Consider the following 20,490-nt stretch of genomic DNA (forward strand, 5'->3'; position numbering starts at 1 on the left):
CTGTCGTCATCCTTTCTTATGTGGGATCTGGTCACAGAGTAACAGGTCCAAGAGAGAAATCCCTGTCCACCTCATTATGGGACATCCTGAGGCTGTCCAACAGTCAGGGCCATAAATACTCTCTCCAACGACTTCTGGGTGTTCTTCTGCAGGGTTTCTTTCCAGTGGGACGTGCCTGGAAAATCTCTAAATGGAGTTATCCAGGAGCCATTTGATCAGCTGTCCAAACCGCTTCCACTTAATTATTTCAGCGTGAAGCCTCGGGCTGCGTCCAGCCGCCGTACAAACCCAGCTAATTTCAGCTGCTTGCAGTCAGGATCCGGCTCTTTCAGCCACGGCCCACAGGTGAGGCCCCGAGTCTAAACGGGTCGGGAAAATGAGAACTTTTAACGGCCCGACTCTTTCCTCACTGCAGCGGCGCCTCATTTTAGCAGTCGAGGACTCTCTAAATCCGTCCGTCCATCTCTCGCCACTGCTTCAGTTTCACCATCAGTCTTGAACGAGACAGTGATCCCATCTCCTCTACTTGAGGCGGGATTTGACCTTTGACTGAAGGCTACTTCACACAGGACGTCGTGACCTTGAGGTCCCAACAGAACGGAGCTGCGGCATGAATCAATCTGCAATCGGCTGCACAAGATGGATGTTTCAAATGTCAGACAAGGAGCGTTTGAACGCAACATTTGGGCGTTTCCTGCGTCCATGCTGCAGTACATTTGGCCATTTGCGTCGACTTTTGCCGAACTTGATTCCAACACCTGATGCAGAATTTAATAGGCATTGTGGAAATGGAAAAGAAAGCAAACACTGACAATATAGGCATTGGTTATGACATTCAAAAACAAAATCACAGCAGCCTTTAGCTGCCAGTTTGCATGTATTGCCGTGTCTTTCACACATCGGCAGCAGCTATCATTAACTTGTTTTTGTTTTTTTTAAAGACCCAAAAAAAACCATAAAATTTGTGAATGTTTTGTGTAGAACAAAAAATGGCATCTAAACTGTTGTTTTAGGTTGACAGGAATTGGCTTAGTGATGATAATAATAATAATAATAATAATAATAATAATAATAATAATAATAATAATAATAATAATAATAATAATAATAATAATAATAATAATAATAATAATAATAATAATAATAATAATAATAATAATAATAATAATAATAATAAATAATAATAATAATAATAATTGTGGGCGGGCTGTGGGGGATAGCGCGACCTACATTTGGAGGCCTTCAGTCCTCGATGCGGCGGTCGTGGGTTCGATTCCCGGACCCAGCCGATGTTTGCCGCACGTCTTCCCTCCTCTCCTTCCCCCCTTTCCTGTCAGCCTACTTTCAAATAAGGGACACTAGAGCCCACAAAAGACCCCCTGGTGGAGAAAAAAATAAAAAATAATAAAAATAATTGTGATTTATCTTTAAACACATGGTGCATGGCGTTAAGCAGAGTTAACTTGAGTTCTACTGCTAATGCAGACGTGCTTGTTGCTTAAAATAATCGATTAATAGTTGATATTTCACAGCGTGTTTGGCTGTGAACATTTCTGTTCCACATAGAAAATCAGTGATTTCCTTTTCTTCTTATCATCAGTTTTCCATATACAATAGTGTTGAATGAAAGCAGCTGAAAAGCTTCTTTATTCCATAATTAAAGTGTAACATTCTTTCTGTGCGTTCCCAGAGACAGGCGCTGTGGATCTCAAAGAAGTGCCAAAGTGTTGCCTCCATTAATACTTTGACACTGTAGTCACACACTTAGGATGGAAGTGTTATGAATATGATAAATTAGATCAGTATTAAACCTCATAAACCTCAATAAGCCAGCCTGTCTGAGTCCTTCGGAAAGTGATTTTTAATGACCGTTTGTTGAGTCCTTGTGAGTTTTTAGTTGACTTTTGCCGAACAGTAATCACAGTGAATCTTCAGACATTAAGGCAACTTGTTCAGCCGGTGTCAGATTAGTAGCAGTCAGTGTGTGTGTGCAACTTTTGTCTCTATTGTGTATAAGTGTTTATTGTTTATGCCTTCCACTCAGCTATGCTTCCTGGAATCCACCATTTAAAACACACACACACACACACACACACACGCACACATGCAAATATATTCAGGCAAAATCAGGGGTGCTGTCTGTCAAAGCACAGGAAGTCTTCAAGGAAGGACAAAATGATGTCAGAAAGTGGGGCTGTTGCTTAGCAACCCAGCGTATTTCGTCAAGGTTGCGCAACAATACTGTAAAGAGGGGAAAACACACCCAACGCATCTGCAGATGCATTATGGAGGACCTTCAGAAATGTTGAACTGTTTTGTGCCCTGAGCTACACACACACACACACCCACACACGCAGCACACACACACACACACATCTTCCTCACACATATGAACACACCCGTCATCGGATGAATATGACTCATCTCCTCCAGAGGGGAGAATAAATGTATGATGGAAGATCAGTCTTTGTGGCCCAGTGACCTGCTGTAAGGAAGATGAGTATGAACTGATTGACTGTCAGAGAGAAAAGAAAAAAAAACAACCCTTGTTTTGTGGGAGTGGCTCTGACTGCCGTCCAATAGGAAGACGGTTCCAGGTCCAGATCCCAGACAGAACCTTTTTCTGTAGAGCTTTATGTTCTCCCGGTGCATCTGTGGGTTTTCACTGGGTACTCTGAATTCCTCCACAACAAAATCATGCATCTTAGGTTAGATAATATGAGATTTTTAACTGTGACAGTGAATATTAGTGACTATTTCTATATTAGCCTTATGATAGACTGGCAACCAGTAATCTAAAGCAGGTTTACATAAGAGGATGCTGTAAACTCATGGTCAGATTGTCCTTAATTATCACATAGCAACACACTGTGTGTGTTTATTTAAATGAACATTTTGACGTTCTTTACCAATTTAATTTTACTCCTTGATTTTTTTATTTTTTGACTACAAACATTAATATATGCCTTTCCACTACAAATATGGAATATTGCCAAAATGTTGGCAACATTCTGCTTAATTAGGTCTGGACGGTATAATGTATCACAATACATGTTTCATATCAGTAATCATTGATTTGATTTTTGTTTTAAATATCTGAAACATTGTCAAACTGATGGTTGTTTTATCCGCAGTTCTCGCTCCATTGTTTTTATTTTTAAGCAGTTATGAAGCACAATGGCGAAAGCTGAAACTGCTGCTGTGCAAGTTTACGCAACAGGTTGTTGCTAGGTTACCGGAGTGAGTGAGTTAGTTGATGCCACCCTCCTTTCTTAGCTAGCCATGAGAGGTTGAGCGACTAAAGCCTTTCGTCCGCCCATACCTCCCAGAATGCTGCGCTGTTCTGGATCGGATTTTAGTAAATAGTCTGTATGTTCAATATTCTATCAAATGTATTATCTATTGATATGGATCACCTGTCCATCGAAACATGTACTGATGTTGATTTATTGTTTGGCCCTACTGCTAATGTCAAAAAGAAACACAACTTTGCAATTTCAGTGTTTCTGTTAAGCAGGAAATGGAATTAAAATTACTCGTGAATAAGCCTGATAATGCAGTAAGTCATAAAAAATCTTTAAAAATGTTTGTTTTTTCAAACTTGGAACAAAAGAATGCTCTCTCTCTCTCTCTCTCTACCACGTAATCATGCCACTACTCGCTGTTTGTCTTTATGAAAGACATTAAAGTCTGGGCTTTGGCTTTGTCAAAATCTGACCAAGGTGCAAATTCTTTTACGAAGCTGCGGCTTCTGAGCTGCGTTGTTGACGGAGTCGGCCTTGTAATTTTTTGTAATTTAACAGCTCTGCAGTTAACCGACTCTCTGCACACCGATCCCCGTGTGCACCACAACCCTCCCTCTGCAGCCCAGCACTTATTCTATAAGCAGTAATGAGGGTCCGCTCTGAAGGGGGGGCAGAAACGGGGCAGCGTGCAACCTTGATTGAATGCTGACTCCACTCCTCTGCTCCAAAGAGGCTGCTCAAGCAATCCTCCTGGTGATGTTTTTGCTAAACTTTAGCCAGGATCACTGCCCTTCAGACGCAGGACCAGAGTTATTTCCTTCATTTGTCTGAACATAAGAACCAAAAAAAAAAGTAAACACCTACGTTCTGCCGCTTCTCAGTAATCGTTAATGGTGACGTAATAAAAGGTGTGTGTGTGTGTGTGTGTGTGTGTGTGTGTGTGTGTGTGCTCAGGAAATGACCCATTCATGGCCTCCTCCGCTCACAGCCATACACACGCCCGGGAAAGCCGACCAGACCAAGTTCCCCATCCCAAACAAGGTGAGTACACACACCAAATGTAAAAAAAAAAAAAAATTCTCTTTCTTCTTCTTTGGGTCTAAGAACAAAAACCCAACAAAAGTACTTTTTTTAGTGCAAACATCTTAGCACACTTGAAATAAGACCAAACTAACGTACAAATAACTTTTCAGCAAGATATAGGAGCTTGTTTCAAGTAAATAATTTCTCAGTTTTGATGAAAAGTGGCAGATTATTAGAGCAGCCACTGGTCATCTGAATGCTCATCAATCCCACCACCAAGACTGTCTGAGATTGCCAAATAACATATATTTAACAATGCATTATTATGTGTATGTTATGTAGCTATAGGTAAAGTTGTGTTTTTGTGTGCTCCGGTGGCCAAGCGATGACATTTCATTGCCAGTTTCACTTATGTGTCTTTATTCAATGACAGTAAAAATAGGTCTAAGTCTATAAAAACGGAAAAATGTCTTGTTACAAGTGAAATAATCTGTCATTGGTACAGATTATGGAATATTTTCATCAGTACTAAGGAATTATTGACTTGACACTTAAAAAGTTACTTTATTTTCTTATTTCAAGATATTTGTACTAGAAACCCGACCAAAAATACTTGGTGAGATGTTGTGTTTTTGCGGTGTGTGGCCATAGGTGGACTCTAAGTCATTTACAAATGCTAGTTGTAAAAAAATAAAAAATAAATTTAAAAAAAGAGTCAACACCAGGATTAAGTTTCCTACTTTAAGCTCGGTTGCAAAGCAGCAGTTTATTGTCCCTTTTTATTCTGATTTAGCTTCAACTTACTTGTGCTTTCAAGCACAAAGAGCCCCAAGACCCGGCGGTGGAAGATTGATTTCGTCGAGATGCAGGCCGTGGTCAAGGGTAAAGAAGGAAAATGTGAACAGAAACAGCTAGCTGATAACGCTAACCCTGTTAGAGGAGACGGCAGCAAAAACAAACAATGAAATTATAAGAAAGAAAAAAGAGGCTAACATGGTGTCTTATTTTCTTCTATTTTCAACTAGCTCAACAATAAACAAATACAGTAGTCTTTTTTTTTTTCATTGTTGTTGTTAGAAAACGATGTCAGCCTTAAATCCGAAACTGAAAAAACGTTTTGTACGTTTGCCTGATTGAACAGTAAGGCACCCGTTTGGCAAATTCCATAAAAAAATGAACATAAACATAAAAAAACTCATGCATTAAACTCATTTCTTTCTGTTTTTTTTTTTTTCTCTCCTTTCTCTCCCGTTTGGCCAGGAGACCCAGCATGTGACCTCAGCCTACAGCATCCAGAGTAAGCCTAATCAGACCGTAAACACTCACACAACAGCTGAAGTTACGACTGACGCTGTGGTTTCTATGACGATAACGACATACTGCACCTACATAAGGAAGCGGTTTGGACTGATAATCACTAAAAGTTTGATAGCGCGTCCATGCAATTGATGTGAAAGTTACATGTGTGTGAACTTACATCATAAAGTGCGATGTTTTTTTCTTTAGGTTTTTCTACATATTATGCAAAACAGAAACAATATTTTTGTAAAATCTGACAAAGAGTCTCGTGATTCTGCGTTTGTTGCCTAGCTGTTTCTAAATATGTGAATATTTAACTGCACAGTGGGATCAGCTGAGATTGTTATGTAATAAATACAGATTCATAAAGAAAAATTAAACAAAATGGAGGAGCGAGTTTGATGCGAAGCAACTTGAGGGGCTTGAAACAGAGAACCAGGCCTTCTCGCCCAACATCAGGGCTTCAACTGTGGCGTTTATGCCTTCATTTAAGAGAAACTCCACCGTGTTTATGTCTTTTTATGTCTGTTTATGTCAATTGCGCCACCTGAGTGAAGTTGCGCCCCACCTCCCCCATCCTCCTTCATATTGAGCAAAATTAGTGTCAAACGTTTGCGCAGCAAAAATCTTTTTTTTTGTGCCGCTGACATTTGAAAGATATTGATAAATGTTTCCAGAGGTCACCAAAGGTCAGCCAGCCAGTTCACATTGATAAAACCAAACAAATTGCCAATGTCAGTCAACTGTGACGCAAGAACATTTAGCTGCACAAACACAGCAAATTTAGTTCGTATCAGTTTTGCCTTTTGTTGACATGAGCAGATAGGACAGGTTGACCTCTGGTGACCTCTAGATTTGTTGTGGGGTGTTTTTTATCTTAGCGCCACAAACAAAACCGTATCGACACCATATTATCTTAGATTGTTTGTAAACATGGACTGGCTGGTTGACCTCTCATGACTTCCAGAAACATTTATTAATACCTTTAAAAGGATAGCGGCACAAACCAAAAATTTTGCAGCACAAACGTTTGACAACCAAATTCGCTTCAATTGAAGGAGGTGGGAGGGATCTGATTTCTGTCAGGCAATCGACCTATTCAAAGTCCAGTGCTGCTGGTGACCAGCGGACGGTGTGAAAACTTTTTGTGCTGCAGTGAAACATCGACACAGAGAGGTGTGCAACATCCGAAAACTTTGACTATTCACTTCTTTCAGATGCCGCAGGCCCACAGCTGCATATGTGCAGCAATTCTGATAAAACTCAAGTGCTTTTCAGAGGCTGCTGATTTTTAGCAAAAAAAAATTTTACATTAAAGCCCGACTTGAACGCTTTGAGATGTTTGCTGGGCGTCAGTGAAGCCGAACAGTTCCCGCCTCGCCTTTTCTGTCAGGAAGTGAAACTGCTGAGCAAAACAGGAATTCAAAGGACTTGGTACCAAGAAAAAAAAAAAAAAAAGAAACGGTCTGAACAGCTACTAGGAGAAATGCATAATCTAGCCAGGTTTTATTGCAAAAATAAATAAAATGAGCGCTGTGCTCTTCAAAACCCCGCAACGCAAACAGACTGTGGCAGAGCCAGTGTCCCGGGGTAACAATGCTACAAGACTCCGGTTATGTTAGTTTGGCTTCTGGTCAAACACACAGACAAACCTTGACTTATGCAAAATGATGTCAAGAATGATTGAACGTCCTCGGTTGTCTCCCCTCCTCCTCCTCCTCTTCCTCCCGCTGTGTTGCAGAGAGATGTACGGTGTCGGCTAACAAACCCGCTGCTAAACCGTCCACCGCACCGCAGAAGTCGTGAGTATCTCTCCTCAAACACACACTCACACACAGAAATGGAGAATTTCTAAACCTGCTGCTGTTTCTTGAGCCTCAAGGTAAAATTAAACCTGACTCTTGGATGGAATTCACTCATGGTAGGAAGATGGAGGGAGGGGAAGAAAGGAAGAAAAAAAAAAAAGGATTGTGTGGATCAGAGCGGGAAAGTGCAGCTACGTTAATTTAACCCCAGCCAGCAGCGTATTGCAACACCTCCCTTCGCTCCACATCACTCACAGAGCGGGAAGAGGCCGAGAAGACAGAGACCCTGTGAGCCTTACTGACCCTGCGTTTAACCAGTCGAGTTAATTATTCGGTCACACGAGCGCCAACATTTCCAGATTTCCGACGGATTCCGCGGTTCAGTTTTTGTGGATTTTTTTGTTTTTTTTGTCCTGTGGAACGCGACTCTAGATGAGTCACGAAAAAGTTGCCTTTGAACGCATTGCGTTGACTGCAAAAACACAAAGTCCTGCCAAGAACATTTGGTCCAGTTCCTGGTGCAGATATCTTAGAACGCTCAAAAAAAGACAAAACGGACTTACAGGTAACTTTTTGGCAACATATATGGCTTGTTTCAAGTTGATAACGTCTAAATATGGCAGATTATTTTATTTATAACGTGGGAAAAATATTGTTATAAGTGAAAAAAAATCTGCTTGTGGATATGGAACTTTCCCAACAATATTTAGGGAATTAATAATGACTTACAACACGCTCCTAAAAAGCTACTTCTAAGATAGTTTGGTCTTTTTCCAAGCGAACTAAAGTATTTACACTAGAAACTGGACCAAAAAAATACCTGGTAAGATTTAGTGGTTGTGGGGCGCAGATATCATTTTAAGAGTTGAATCAAAAGAGTCAAGCGGCGATGAAACAGTCTGAAAGTAAAAAAAAATAAACGGCAAAAAGTCAATCTGATGCACTGGAAAAGTTAAAAAGAAAGTTTTGATTCTGCCAAATTGTGGCTAATGCTAGCCACATGTGGCTAACATGTTTTGTTGATGTAAAACTGTTTTGTTTTAAACCAACAAAACAGTCGCTAATTAATTTGGATTTTGTGTAATGTGAACAACGCCGTTAATGTCGTTTTCTGATGTAATTGCAAATTAATTGAGGCAACAAGGCAAAAGTTTTGCTGGTTGCACAACAGAAGCTTATGAAAATATAATAGTTAAATAGGATTCTATTTAGGGCTGCACAGTGGCACAGTTGATAGAGCTGTTGCCTTGCAGCAAGAAGGTCCTGGGTTCGATTCCCGGCCCGGGGTCTTTCTGCATGGAGTTTGCGTGTTCTCCCTGTGCATGCGTGGGTTCTCTCAGGGTTCTCCGGCTTCCTCCCACAGTCCAAAAACATGACTGTCAGGTTAATTGGTCTCTCTAAATTCTCCCTAGGTGTGAGTGTGTGTGTGAATGGTTGTTTGTCTTGTTTGTCTTTGTGTTGCCCTGCGACAGACTGGCGATCTGTCCAGGGTGAACCCGCCTCTCGCCCGGAACGCAGCTGGAGAGGAACCAGCAACCCTCCCGACCCCATTAGGGAAGAAGGGTGTAAGAAAATGGATGGATGGATGGATGGGATTCTATTTAATGGTTCTTGCTCTGCTCACCACAAAAAAACAAACGGGTAAATTTCTGCTTTGAAAAAAAGGGGGGAAAAAAGCTGCTTGTTTAATTTGTTTGTAATATTTGCCAGTAGAAAACACGATGCTTCACTTCCTGCAGGCGTTAGGCTGCTTATTGTTTATGCTCATAAGCATAAAGTGCTCACAGTGATGAAAGGGTTTGCCTCATGTTAATCAGATGTAAATGTTCTTTTTCCTGAATCTTTTACTCCACTGGAGGAAACACAGACAAACCTGAAAGCTGACGACAGGTGAAGAGCTCTGCTTCGGTTTCGCTGAGATCCGATCGCAGGACGTTCAGGCCGCTGCGTACGAGTGAGTCCGGCTGGGCGGCATCAGAAACGCCTCGTTTTAAAAAAACAACAACAACTTCCCTCCTGTTGGGAGAGTTCACCCCGCGTTTGCAGAGCAAGACACTAACGCATGCCAGGGTTTACAGGTTCACTTCCTGTCGCTGTTTCAGGTGGAAGGATCGACGCTTTTGGTATTTACCTGCAGCATTCGGGCGGCCGATGAGGAGAAGACAAGATGTCGGCTGCTAACGGCTGGTTCAGGTCGGGGAAGATCTGAGCCAGTCGAGTGCTTTAAATAGAAACTCGCGCTTAAAACTTTCTATGTCTACGACAAAGTACCAGGGTTATAGTAAGAAAAAATCTAAACGTAAAATTGAGAAGATAAAGTCGAAATAGCATGAGAGTCAAGTCATATTATTATAATAAAATCGTAATGTTACGAGAATAAAGTCCAAATATTGCAAGAATAAGTCTATAGTATTATGAGCATAAAGTCAAAATAATGCAATAAAGACACAATAATTTGAAAATGGTTATATATTAGGAGAATATAGTGATGACTGAATTATTGTAACATTTTAACTTTATTCTCTTACTATTATGACTTTGTTCTGAAGTCTTTATTCTTCCTTTAGGTGGTGTTGTACTGTGGTAGTTTTATTTTATTTTTATTTCCTCAGTGTAGTGCAGTGTTTCTCCAGTCCTCAGGCCCCCCCTGCTGCATGTTTTAGATGCGCCTCTATTCCAGATTCAAATGATTGCATCAAGTGCTGCAGAAGCCTGTTAATCACCCACAGATTCAACCCAGGTGTGTAGCAGAAGGGAAACGCCTAAAACATGCAGGGCAGCGGGGCATGAGGACTGGACTTGAGAACCACTGGTGTAGTGCAACAGTGTACGAACTGTTCGCTAGACGAGTTTATCGATGAATCCCCTGTTGTAATAACATGCAGCAACACTTTGCTGAAATAAAGGATCTTTTTACAGAGAAAGCTGGTTAAAAACGTTATTCTCAAAGAGCGGAAGCGGTTCCCCTCCAAACAGTCGATGTGAGCCCTGATTCAGCCACAGACCTCAGTGTTTTCTGCTGGGTTTTTATGTGGCGGGTCGGCATTAAAACCCAAACTGGAGCGGAATTGTGAGCCGAAAGCAGCTGCGCGTCTCTCCGGTTTCTGACTCCAGCAGCTTTTCAGGTCTGGAGACGAACATTTTCACAGCATGATGCTTCCATCACCGTGTTTTAGTGTCGTGGGTGATGTGCCGTGCCGGTTTTCCTCCACAAACAGCATATTGGACTCAATCCCGAAAGTTTGTCTTTATAGTGTAAATATTTTAGTACATCCGAAATAATAATAATAAAAAAGTAACTTTTCAGCAAATAATTTCAGCTGTAATTAATCCCTTCATATTGATGAAAAAGTATCAGTTCTACTGGCAGATTGTTTTACATTTTTTCCCATGTTACAGGTGAAACAATCTGCCAGTGCAACTAGTGCTTTTTCATCAATATTAAGGAATTATTTACCAAAAACAAGCTCTTGTATTATGCTGAAAAGTTACTTGTAATATTAATATATTTGCACTAGGAACTCGACGGAAACCCTTTGTAGGTTTTTGTAGTTTTTGCAGTGCAGTTTTGGTAAATGTTCGCACTGGATTTTAGTTTCAGGAATGAAAAATTCTGAACACAAATGCACTTTTCAGACTTTTATTGGAAAAGGATGATCGTTTGTATTTTGCTTCACAACTTTGCATCATTTTCCGTGCAAAGTGAAAATGCCAAGAGCATTTTTTTAAATGAATAAAATAAAGAGATTTTTTTATTATTATTCATGAACTCTGAATAAAAATCCTTTTTGTGCTTATAACCTGATAAAATGCTCAAACATTGGAGGGAAATTTTTAAAAAAGTTGTCAATCTCCATGAATTAAATACTGACTAGATATTACTCAGTCTTTGCATATTTTTGAAAAAGTGCTTTAATATTTGGACTTTTCTTTCACCTGTAAAGCCAATGTTAGCCAGTAAATCCTCAGACGTCTTTTAAATACTTTTTTTTGTTTTTTAAATTAGCTTTTGCTTTGAAAACCTCGGGCAGCAACCATTTAAATTGGCAGCTGGAAAGCGACCAGAGGCGTCCGTGTTTGAAGCGGCCACATTAGAGCTGCGAGCCGCGTGTTCGGCTTCGCGGTCCGTCCTTGAAGCCGGTCGATTCGTTCTGTACTCGGCCAAATCTGCGTCTGAAAGTTCCTGCTCGGGAATAATTTAATTCCTAACCGTCTTTTATGATGCTTTCTGTGAGGCAGAATGTTTTTTCTTATTATTATTTTTTCCCCCTTCGTTGCTCACCTTGCAGTAGCGAGAGCCTTCACACCACGTTTTAGCTCTTCGGTCCTTAACAGTTTTAAATCTGACTGTGTCTGTCCCCACCAGCGCTGATTCCCTCTTCCTGGTTGTATTCGTGTCTTCACCACCGGCCCACTTGCCTCTCTCTTCCCCGTCTCTTCCCGGCCATTATCGTCTCCATCGCGCTCGCTGTCGCCCTCTCTCCATCTGTCCCTCTTTTTACGAAATGAAATATGAATCCATTATTCATCCATTCAAACATATCTATCATTGCCCATTGACACAGCGCAGATTTTCTTCCCCTCCTCCTCAATGTGTTTCAGTTTGTTTTTTTTTGTTTTTTTTTTAGAGTTTCAGGTACTGACGAAGAGCGGTTCGTCAGGCAGTACGAATCCCTGCAGGGGATTCTCCTGTCATAACAATAGCAGCGCCAGCTCAAAATAAAAGGAACCCGTGTGTGGGTTTTGAGTGTGTGTGTGTGTTGTGTGTGTTTGAAACACTGCAGCGACTCACTGGTCCACATACATACCTGAACCTGTGAGCTAACGAGCAAATGATGCTAATAGTGAGGTTGTGTTGTGTTTTTTTTCGTCCTGAGAAATTAAAACACACACAGAAATAAAAACAGAAGCAGTGTTGGGACTCCATTCAAATTTTTATTCGAGCTAATTGTAGCATTGCTAACTAAACGCATTTATTCAAAAACCTTGACCAATGTTTTCAATTTTAAAAGCCTTTTTTGCTGCTAAATTATTGAATGAATAGACATGTTTATATGGCTTTACATCTGTTTGAGTAATTCAAAAACTACTTTAGAAATATGGACTGTCAGCAACCATAGTTTCTTCTTTTTTTTTTAGTAAACATATTTATTGAATTTTTCTAACCCAAAACAAGTGATACATTTGATGTCAGATTTACATTAAACGACTTAATCCACAAGGTAAACGAATATGAATAATAAAGGAACAACAAAAACATAATAAAAACTAAAAGAAGGAAGACTTAGCCATCTGCACCGCTCTTTTAGTTCATAGTGTTTCAGAAACCTTGTCAACAGTGACCGTGTTTCTTCAAAGCGTTAGTTACTTAGTGACGTTAGCAACATTAGCTATGTGTGCCAGGTTAGCGTTGGGGACATCTTAGTGCTACCATGGTTAGCATTTGGATGCTGTTTTAGAGCTGAATAGCTTCAGGTATAAGCTAACTCCTTTTAGCACAACTTGAACATAACAGGAGCCTTTTCCAACAAATAATGTTCAGATAATGTTTTTGAAGTCAAAATGAGCTCCCTGTGGGCTAAGAAAAGCGGCTTTGTCTTCCATCACTTCTGCCTGCGGACGCCGTCTGATATGGGCATTTCAGAAACACGCAAATACAAAGATTCTGGCTCTGGATTTTTAGGTAAAATAAAAGATAATCAGATTAATTGCGTTAAAATGTTCGACATGTAAAATCCTATGTACTTAGTTGAAATGAACGCATTGAAGTCTCAGCCCTAAACAGAAGTAAATGGGGCATCCAGGATAAAACCAATCCTCTTTGTCTCTCTGTTCACTAAAACCTTAACATCTGGTTTGATTTTCCTTCTTCCCCAACATGAGTCACCAGCAGCGTTTCAGCGGCGTAATCCATCCGTTAACTGGAAAGAGTCTTCAAAGGGAACAACAGGCAACAAGTTGCCACGTCTGAGGTGAGACAGACGGTCCTGGCTACAGTCACCCATCTGCCCCTGTGTGTGTGTGTGTGTGTGTGTGTGTGTGTGTGTGCGTGCGCGCAGGATGCTGGAGGATGACCTGAAGATCAGCAGTGATGAAGAAGAAGCTGAACAACAGGTGAGGTCGCTCTGCAATTTATCTTCAAGTTTTGTCGCTATTATTTGTGTTACTATTGTGATAACAATTACAGTAATATAATATAATAATAATATGACTGTGACTGTGTGTCACAGCGACAACAACCCCACCAACGCAAATGCTGCTTTTGAAAATCATTCCCATTTGTAATAATCTTCTATAGGACGGCAGTGATTTGTATCACTACACATATTAGCTGTACTTATTCCCATTTTCAAATGTATTGATGTTTATTGATTCTTTCATCGCACAAACTGTGGAGAAAACCTTAAAAATAACAATACAGACAGTTTTGGAGGCTCGCGGTTTCCTTCTGCAAAGTGACAAATCAGTCCATGCTGAACAACACCGCATATGCTTTTAAAATAATACATATTAAAAACTACTTGCCACTTTCCTTCTGCTTTAGAATTCTGCATTACAGGAAACATTTGTCATTAGTTCGCTTTAGTCGATCTGTAATTCATCTGCCTAGAAAGTTTCCGTTTGTGTGAGGAAGTGTGACCAAAGAAACTGAACTCTGGTCCGCCTAAAAACCTAAATCTCTGTTCGGACAAAGTGAACTCTGGTGCAGTTCAAATGCATATGTGAACACAAGGAAGCGGACTATAGCGCAGGGCATTCTGGGTAACTACAACCAATACAAAAGTGTGTATCTAGCACAATGGATCATGATGTTTTTCCAAAGACAAAAGAGAAATCCTACAACCACTAAAATCTGACGCTGCTCCATCTTTGTTTTCATTTCGTGAAGGAGGACATTGCGCTCAGCGGCGTCTTCGCATGTTTTCATGCTGTTTCCTTCAATGGTTCTTGATGCAGCGCCACCACAGGCGAGGAGGGGAACTGGTTTTTAGAAGGGTCTGGTCGGTTTGACACAGATCAGTGTGAAAGACAATCACAGCAGCTGAAAGTGGAACAAAAATTGCAACTTTTGTTCCTAACTGAACTGAATCTAGCAGAATGCCAGGTGTTAAAACACCTTTAAAACCCCAACAAGACCCACTGAAGCCGTTGTGTGTGTACACGTTCAAGAGGTACTAACACCGTATTCAACAAAACGTCAGGTAAATATCTTTTAAAGATGGCAGTAAATACACTTTCATAATTATTTGCTTATTTTTTAATGATGAATCGGAATTTGAATTTTTCAAAATCAGCCCCGTTCACAGCTTGAAGATACTGATACTGGGTACGGGGTCAAACAGCTGCTCTGCTGCTAACTAAAGTCAGCATATAGAGCTGGGGGAAGCGGCGCTGATGCCATCTGAACACGTAACCTCTCTGATCCGGAGTCGGACACATCACTGCAGCGCTACGAGGTCGGCTGGGCAGCCGGGCCGGGGAGACACTCAGATCCTTTACTCAGCTCCCAGTGAAGCCAGGAATCCGTCTTAGACCTTTTCTTGTTTTTAATGAGATCAAGCTAGCTGCTGCTGCTGCTGCTGCTGAGATCTCCGAACACGGCAATCTTCAAATGTCATGTTTGTTTATTGCGTCTGTGCTCTCCAAATCGAATTATAGAAGCATTTCAAGGATCATCGATAAAAGTGCGACTAACAGAAGACTAATTAGGAGTGTCACAGAAAAGCCTGGATTCCTAAATGAATGTGAAGTATGGAGGACGGCTGTCATGGTGGCAGGCACAAACTCTCTGAGGAGATTTGTTTTTCTTTTCTTTTTTGCTCCTTTTTGTGGTTGTTTAGCAACAGGACCATGAGAATGCAAGTCTGTTATACACCAGCTCCAGTAAGGAAACATAGAAAGCGCTCGTTATTGTCCAACATGCAGAAAGTCATTTGACAATAACTGAGTCGCCATCTTCCATACTTTTGATCAGGTGATTAACTGTACATTTCAAATCATGCAAATGAAAATTATTGCTGTCATTTTAATTCATTTTGTGATTGATTGATTCATTGCTGATGGCGACAGGCCTGATTGTGACTAAAGCTACTACTGAGGCAGGCATCATTTCTGCTCCACTTCTGAGCGGCACACAGATGTCCAGCAGCTTGTTCTTGGGTAAAACATAGCAGCAGTGAACGGAAGTAGCTAAAAGTCTCATTTTTTCACACTCCATCTGTCGTCTTTATTTGTGGCGTAACTTCAGCACCATAATTTTAATAAAAGTTTTGGGTTTTGGAAAAAGGCCCGAGCTTTAACATGTTTGAATCTGGAAGAGTGTGTCCTGTCTGCTTAACACTCTGTCGTGTTTTATTTTGTTTTTCCCCGCCGAAGCTGTGATGTCATCGTGCTCGGTCCGTGTCCGCTGAATTGAGAAATTCAGATTTACCACTGCGGGTCACGTTCAACATGAACGGTGCTGTTGTCCTGGTTTTTTTTTGTTTGTTTGTTTGTCTTTTTCCCCGTATGAAAACTGGCAGCGTGGCCTTCTCTTTGCTAATCACTGTCATCGCGCGCTAATGATGCCAGAGATGAGTTCAAAGCAGTCAGTGGGGTCCGTGCTTCGGTTCCCTCCCCCCCACTGTGCAGACGGATATCAGTGCTCATCAAAGAGTCCGCCAGATATTCTCCGTTAATGAAAAGATACGGATTCCTCTCATCCCCTTTTAACTCCCCGTTTGATTGTATAATTACGACCGGGGTAAGACATAATAATTATAAACGATGGCAGGTCATTTATAGTGGTTTTAGTTGTTGTAATTATGCCGAAATGAGATCTTTTAATCACAGATATTCAGTGTGCATTCAGAAGCGCGCCCCGGCGTTGAATCGTTTCTGGCGTGGCGAGGAGATGGGATGAAAAAGGAAGCCGTTATTAATTTATCGTCTCCATGCATGCATTCATTTATTTTTGCTGTCTTTAAAGGCACTGTGAGTTCTTCGCCAGTTAAACGTGTATTTTATTTAAGTAATATTAAATGTCAGTGTGAATAATGTATACTTCACGTTGCTGCTTTCCAATCAGGCACTTTTTGTCCCTGACGCTGATCTGGGTCATTTCAGAACAGGCAGTTGGAGAGACCAACAAAGTCCATGTCTGATACTTCGTTAAGATCAATGCCATGGACAGAGTGCTCTGTCTAAATTTCACCATTACCCAGTTTATATTGATACTGTGACTCTATTCTATTTACCTCAATTACCAGCTTTCTTGCTTAGGCGCTAAAGCATCTATTAAAATCACCCAGAGCATTATATATAATTTCTTTGGAAAGAAATATAATAAAAACCATATTGTTTAACCAAAGTAATAGTTATTTAGCTGCTTTCTGTTTTAGGTCAATTAGGATTAAAGTTTTTCTAGATGCCGTAAGGATGTACAAGGTACATGTTTTTGTTCTTTTAGTTGTTTGTTGGTCACACTGTATTGATTTTAGTTGCAGGACTGTGAAAAGTAAAAAAAAAAAATCTAAACACTGACAGTCAGTCGTTACTGCAGTGGAAATGTCCGTGGCAGATCTGATTATTAGGAAGTGAGAACCAGCTTTTACTTTTTGCAATCTTTTGGTTTTTAATGTGACATATTTTGGTGTTGAGCGGTTTTCAAAGGAAGATTTTCTTTTGCTTCATAACAAGATTCTTAGTTTTATACATAGTGTTTAAAAAAACACATGAGGGAGAAACGCTTTTTAGCAATAGCATAAAATTGCCACCATGTTGTGACAGTCTCTGAAAAGGTCTTTCTCCTCCCGCTCACCGTCACACGGAAAACTCCGCCATCATCAGTAGCTATGCTAAGGCTGTGCTAATTAGCGTTAGCACTCAGCACAGTCTCTGCGGAGTGTGACGTCACATCAGAACTTGTTGATTTTCCTTAAAAGATTTTAACATAAAAACGCATTTCTTTGTCTTATTTCTAAAATACACATAGAGAAATGAAGGACTTTACTTCAATATGTCTTTTTGAGAAAGTTTAACTTTTTTTTTATTTCTCAACCAGAAATAAAGTAGTTTTACTCTTTTTTTATTATTATTATTTTATTTTATTTGACCATTGATCTCTGATGAAGACGGGCACAGGGAAAGGTTTTGGTAAAAAAGGAGCACAACGCATGGAAGGAAGAAAGAAAGGAAAAAAAAGATGGGAGCGACACAGATCTCGAGATAAAGACAGACGAAAGAAAAGCAGCAGGCTGAACGACGGCGATGATGAAAAGCGCGGGGCCCGAGATGAATTCAGCGGCATTTATCTGTGGACGCCGCTAACAGGCTTACAGCAAATGAGTGCATGGCGTATTATCAAGCCTTTATAGCCGCAAGTAAAAACACATTCGTAATCAAACACATGGACGGCCATGTAGTACACACATGCACCCACAGAGAAGCGCATGCAGCCGTGTAAGGCTCCACTCCCAAGAATTTATAGCAGCAAACACATAAACACACTCTGACAGTGTGTCCCTCACACACACACACACACACACACACAGTCATTAGTATGCTGTGGCAGAGCGCGGTGAGGGCAGCAGAGGAGGATGATGAATATGTTTTTGGCAAAGAGCAAAAGAGACGGAGGAGAAGAGGGAATTGGAAGACGGCGCGCAGGAAGGAGAGATAGAGGAGAGAGGGAAAAGGTGCTGCGACGGAAAGTGGAAAGCGGCGCCTAATGACTACAGAAACTGACAGGAAACAACAAGCCAATTTACCGGTGCGGGGCTGTTCTTTGTCCCTGACCGATCCCCGTGGTCCGAGCTAAGTCGGGCTCAAAAGGTTCCGTCTTCATACGAACACGTTCGACTCCCCCGAATTTGAGCAAGGTCGAGTTTGTCAAGTAAAAACGGAAAAATAAATAAATAAATACGAGTAGGTATTCTGAGGTGTTCTCATATTTCTTTTTTTTTTTCTTTTGCAGTGTGTGTGCTGTTTGCCTGACATGTAACATTCAGCAGGAGAGCTAGTCGGAGGAGAGTTTGCTTCGGTAAAGTGTCAGGTGAAAGAAGGGTGGTAGAAACATCCGGCGAACTCAATCTGGTCGGCTTATCTCAGGCTATTTATAAAATGCTACAATAAAAGTCACCAGCAGGCACTTTGCAGAGGACAGTCCAATTCAGTCAAATCTATTCCGTTTTGGTCCGGTGTGGACTGAGGGATATGACAGGAAGTGAGGACAGCTGCAGACGCAGCAGGGAGTGCGCAGCGAGCACGTCTGATCGGAGAAACTCCTCGCTCAGCAGAATCTGATCCTGGTGAGATTCACAACAGCTTGTATTTGAAGCACTGAGCGGATGTGAAGTTCCTGCATCAGGATGATGAGCGGATGACGTCTCCACGTCGTACACGTTGTACTACAAGTCAATACCGGGACTTGTAGGCCACACCCCCTTTGGTTCCACCTTCAACTGCGCGCTCTGAATGCACACAGGACCCATCTTTGGAAGTATGGGCCACACAAAGACCACATGGAAACATTTTTAAACGTTTGGGCCTCTTATCCACCAGTGGATGGATGAGATCCTTATAACTTTGTTAGCTAGTTGCTGTTATCCTCACAGTGCTTAGAGATAATCCGCATCTTGTCTGTGGCTTTGTGACCTTTTTTCCTAAATCCACCACACCACAGAAGAAAGAGCATGCAACTTTTATAAAGAAAAAAGGAATTAAAAATGTATATATTTGTTAAAACTGTCACTATGCCCTGACAGATAAGCTAGGAAAAGATCAGTCTCCTGCACCTCCTTCCCTATTATTGCCATCTGAAGAAATGTATCACTTGAACCAGAAACAACCTTTTGAAACCAGGAGGAGGGTCTTATCGCTGTCAATCAGCACAACAGTCATGCTGCTAAATGTGCTTATGGTGGAGAAACAGCTTGCCATTCCAGGAAAACCGTTTATCCGTCGTCATCTTTTAGTTATGTTCCTTAACCTACACACCTGAATTAAATGGCTAACCTGCCTCTCTAGCAAACAGTCGTACTCTACAGAGCTCTGCTAATGAGCTGACATTGGAGACAGGTGTGCTGAAGCAGAGAGGCATCTAAAAGTTACAGGACTCCTAACCTCGAGGACTGGAGTTTGAGACCTCCGACTTAAAGGATCCGCTGCTTCCATCTTGGTACCAGATGCCAAGACTCCAAGCTGTAACCGGTCAGTAATGTTTGGCATCAAAACTGCAAGCAACACACCGCCGGCAACGTTCAGTGCAACGAATCGCATCAAATCCGGATCGCTGCCACTGAAAACTTCCCTAAATGTGGCGACTTCCTAAAGCGAAGATTCGGTCGCTGTTGTACTTTCAGCCAGGGAGCAAGAGTTGCATCAGGAGAACAGATTTCATACTCGGTGTTCAGGTGTTAGCGCCGCTTTATGCAGTCTCTCGTGCTGAAACAAACCGTGAGGACAAGCACCGAATTTATTGTCTGGTTTCTTTTTAAGACGTCGTGGGCGTCTTGCTAAGTCTTCAACGCCAGGCCTGCTGTAAACACCGGGACGTCTGGCACCCACATAAAAATAGGGAATCGTACATGTCTCATAGCTCTTTAAGCTCTCTTTTAGCTGTTGTTTTATTTTTTTTCTCCTCTTCCTTTCTGTCGGGAACAACACTTCCAGCCGCTCTCCGACGGCAGAAGCTCCACGTCTGAACGCCGGCCGGGTTGTGCTTTATTTAAATCTGAGCCAAGCCACTAGCCGGGTTAATATATTCACACATAGATCTTCTCCGCGAGCTTCCCTCAAGTCTCCATAAGCCAAAGATCTGAGGAGGTTTGTTGTTGTAGCCTGCAGCTCTGCATCGATCTCCCAGAAACTTCACTGGCTCAGTTAATCACCTTATTCCTAGAGAGGGCAGGAAACAACAAGCCGGAAAGGAGAAAGTGTCCTTTTTTTTCTTTTTGGTGTTCAGTAATTCATTTTAATTGCTGAGCAAAATCCTGGAAGAAAAAATACTGGCTTGACATTTGGAGAAATTGGGTTTTCTTTCGTTCGTTTGTTCGTTCGGCTCTGTTTTGTTTTTTGTAATTGACATACAGAACTGAAGAATGGTGAGGAAGAGGAGGAGGGGCTTTCCTGCCAAACAA

General features: G+C 41.3%; 1 protein-coding gene across 2 annotated transcripts in view; it reads left to right on the forward strand.

The window, feature by feature from the left end:
* The window catches only part of aff2 (AF4/FMR2 family, member 2), a 197,982-nt gene that overhangs the window by 120,665 nt on the left and 56,827 nt on the right, over positions 1-20,490 (forward strand). For both annotated transcript variants that reach the window (XM_044127371.1, XM_044127373.1), the window contains exons 6-9: positions 4,200-4,286; positions 5,529-5,565; positions 7,309-7,369; positions 13,432-13,486. In XM_044127371.1, coding sequence (XP_043983306.1) covers positions 4,200-4,286; positions 5,529-5,565; positions 7,309-7,369; positions 13,432-13,486 — 240 coding nt within the window. The remainder of the gene's footprint in view (positions 1-4,199; positions 4,287-5,528; positions 5,566-7,308; positions 7,370-13,431; positions 13,487-20,490) is intronic.

This window comes from Gambusia affinis, linkage group LG09 (assembly GCF_019740435.1).
Source record: "Gambusia affinis linkage group LG09, SWU_Gaff_1.0, whole genome shotgun sequence".
Taxonomy (NCBI): domain Eukaryota; kingdom Metazoa; phylum Chordata; class Actinopteri; order Cyprinodontiformes; family Poeciliidae; genus Gambusia; species Gambusia affinis.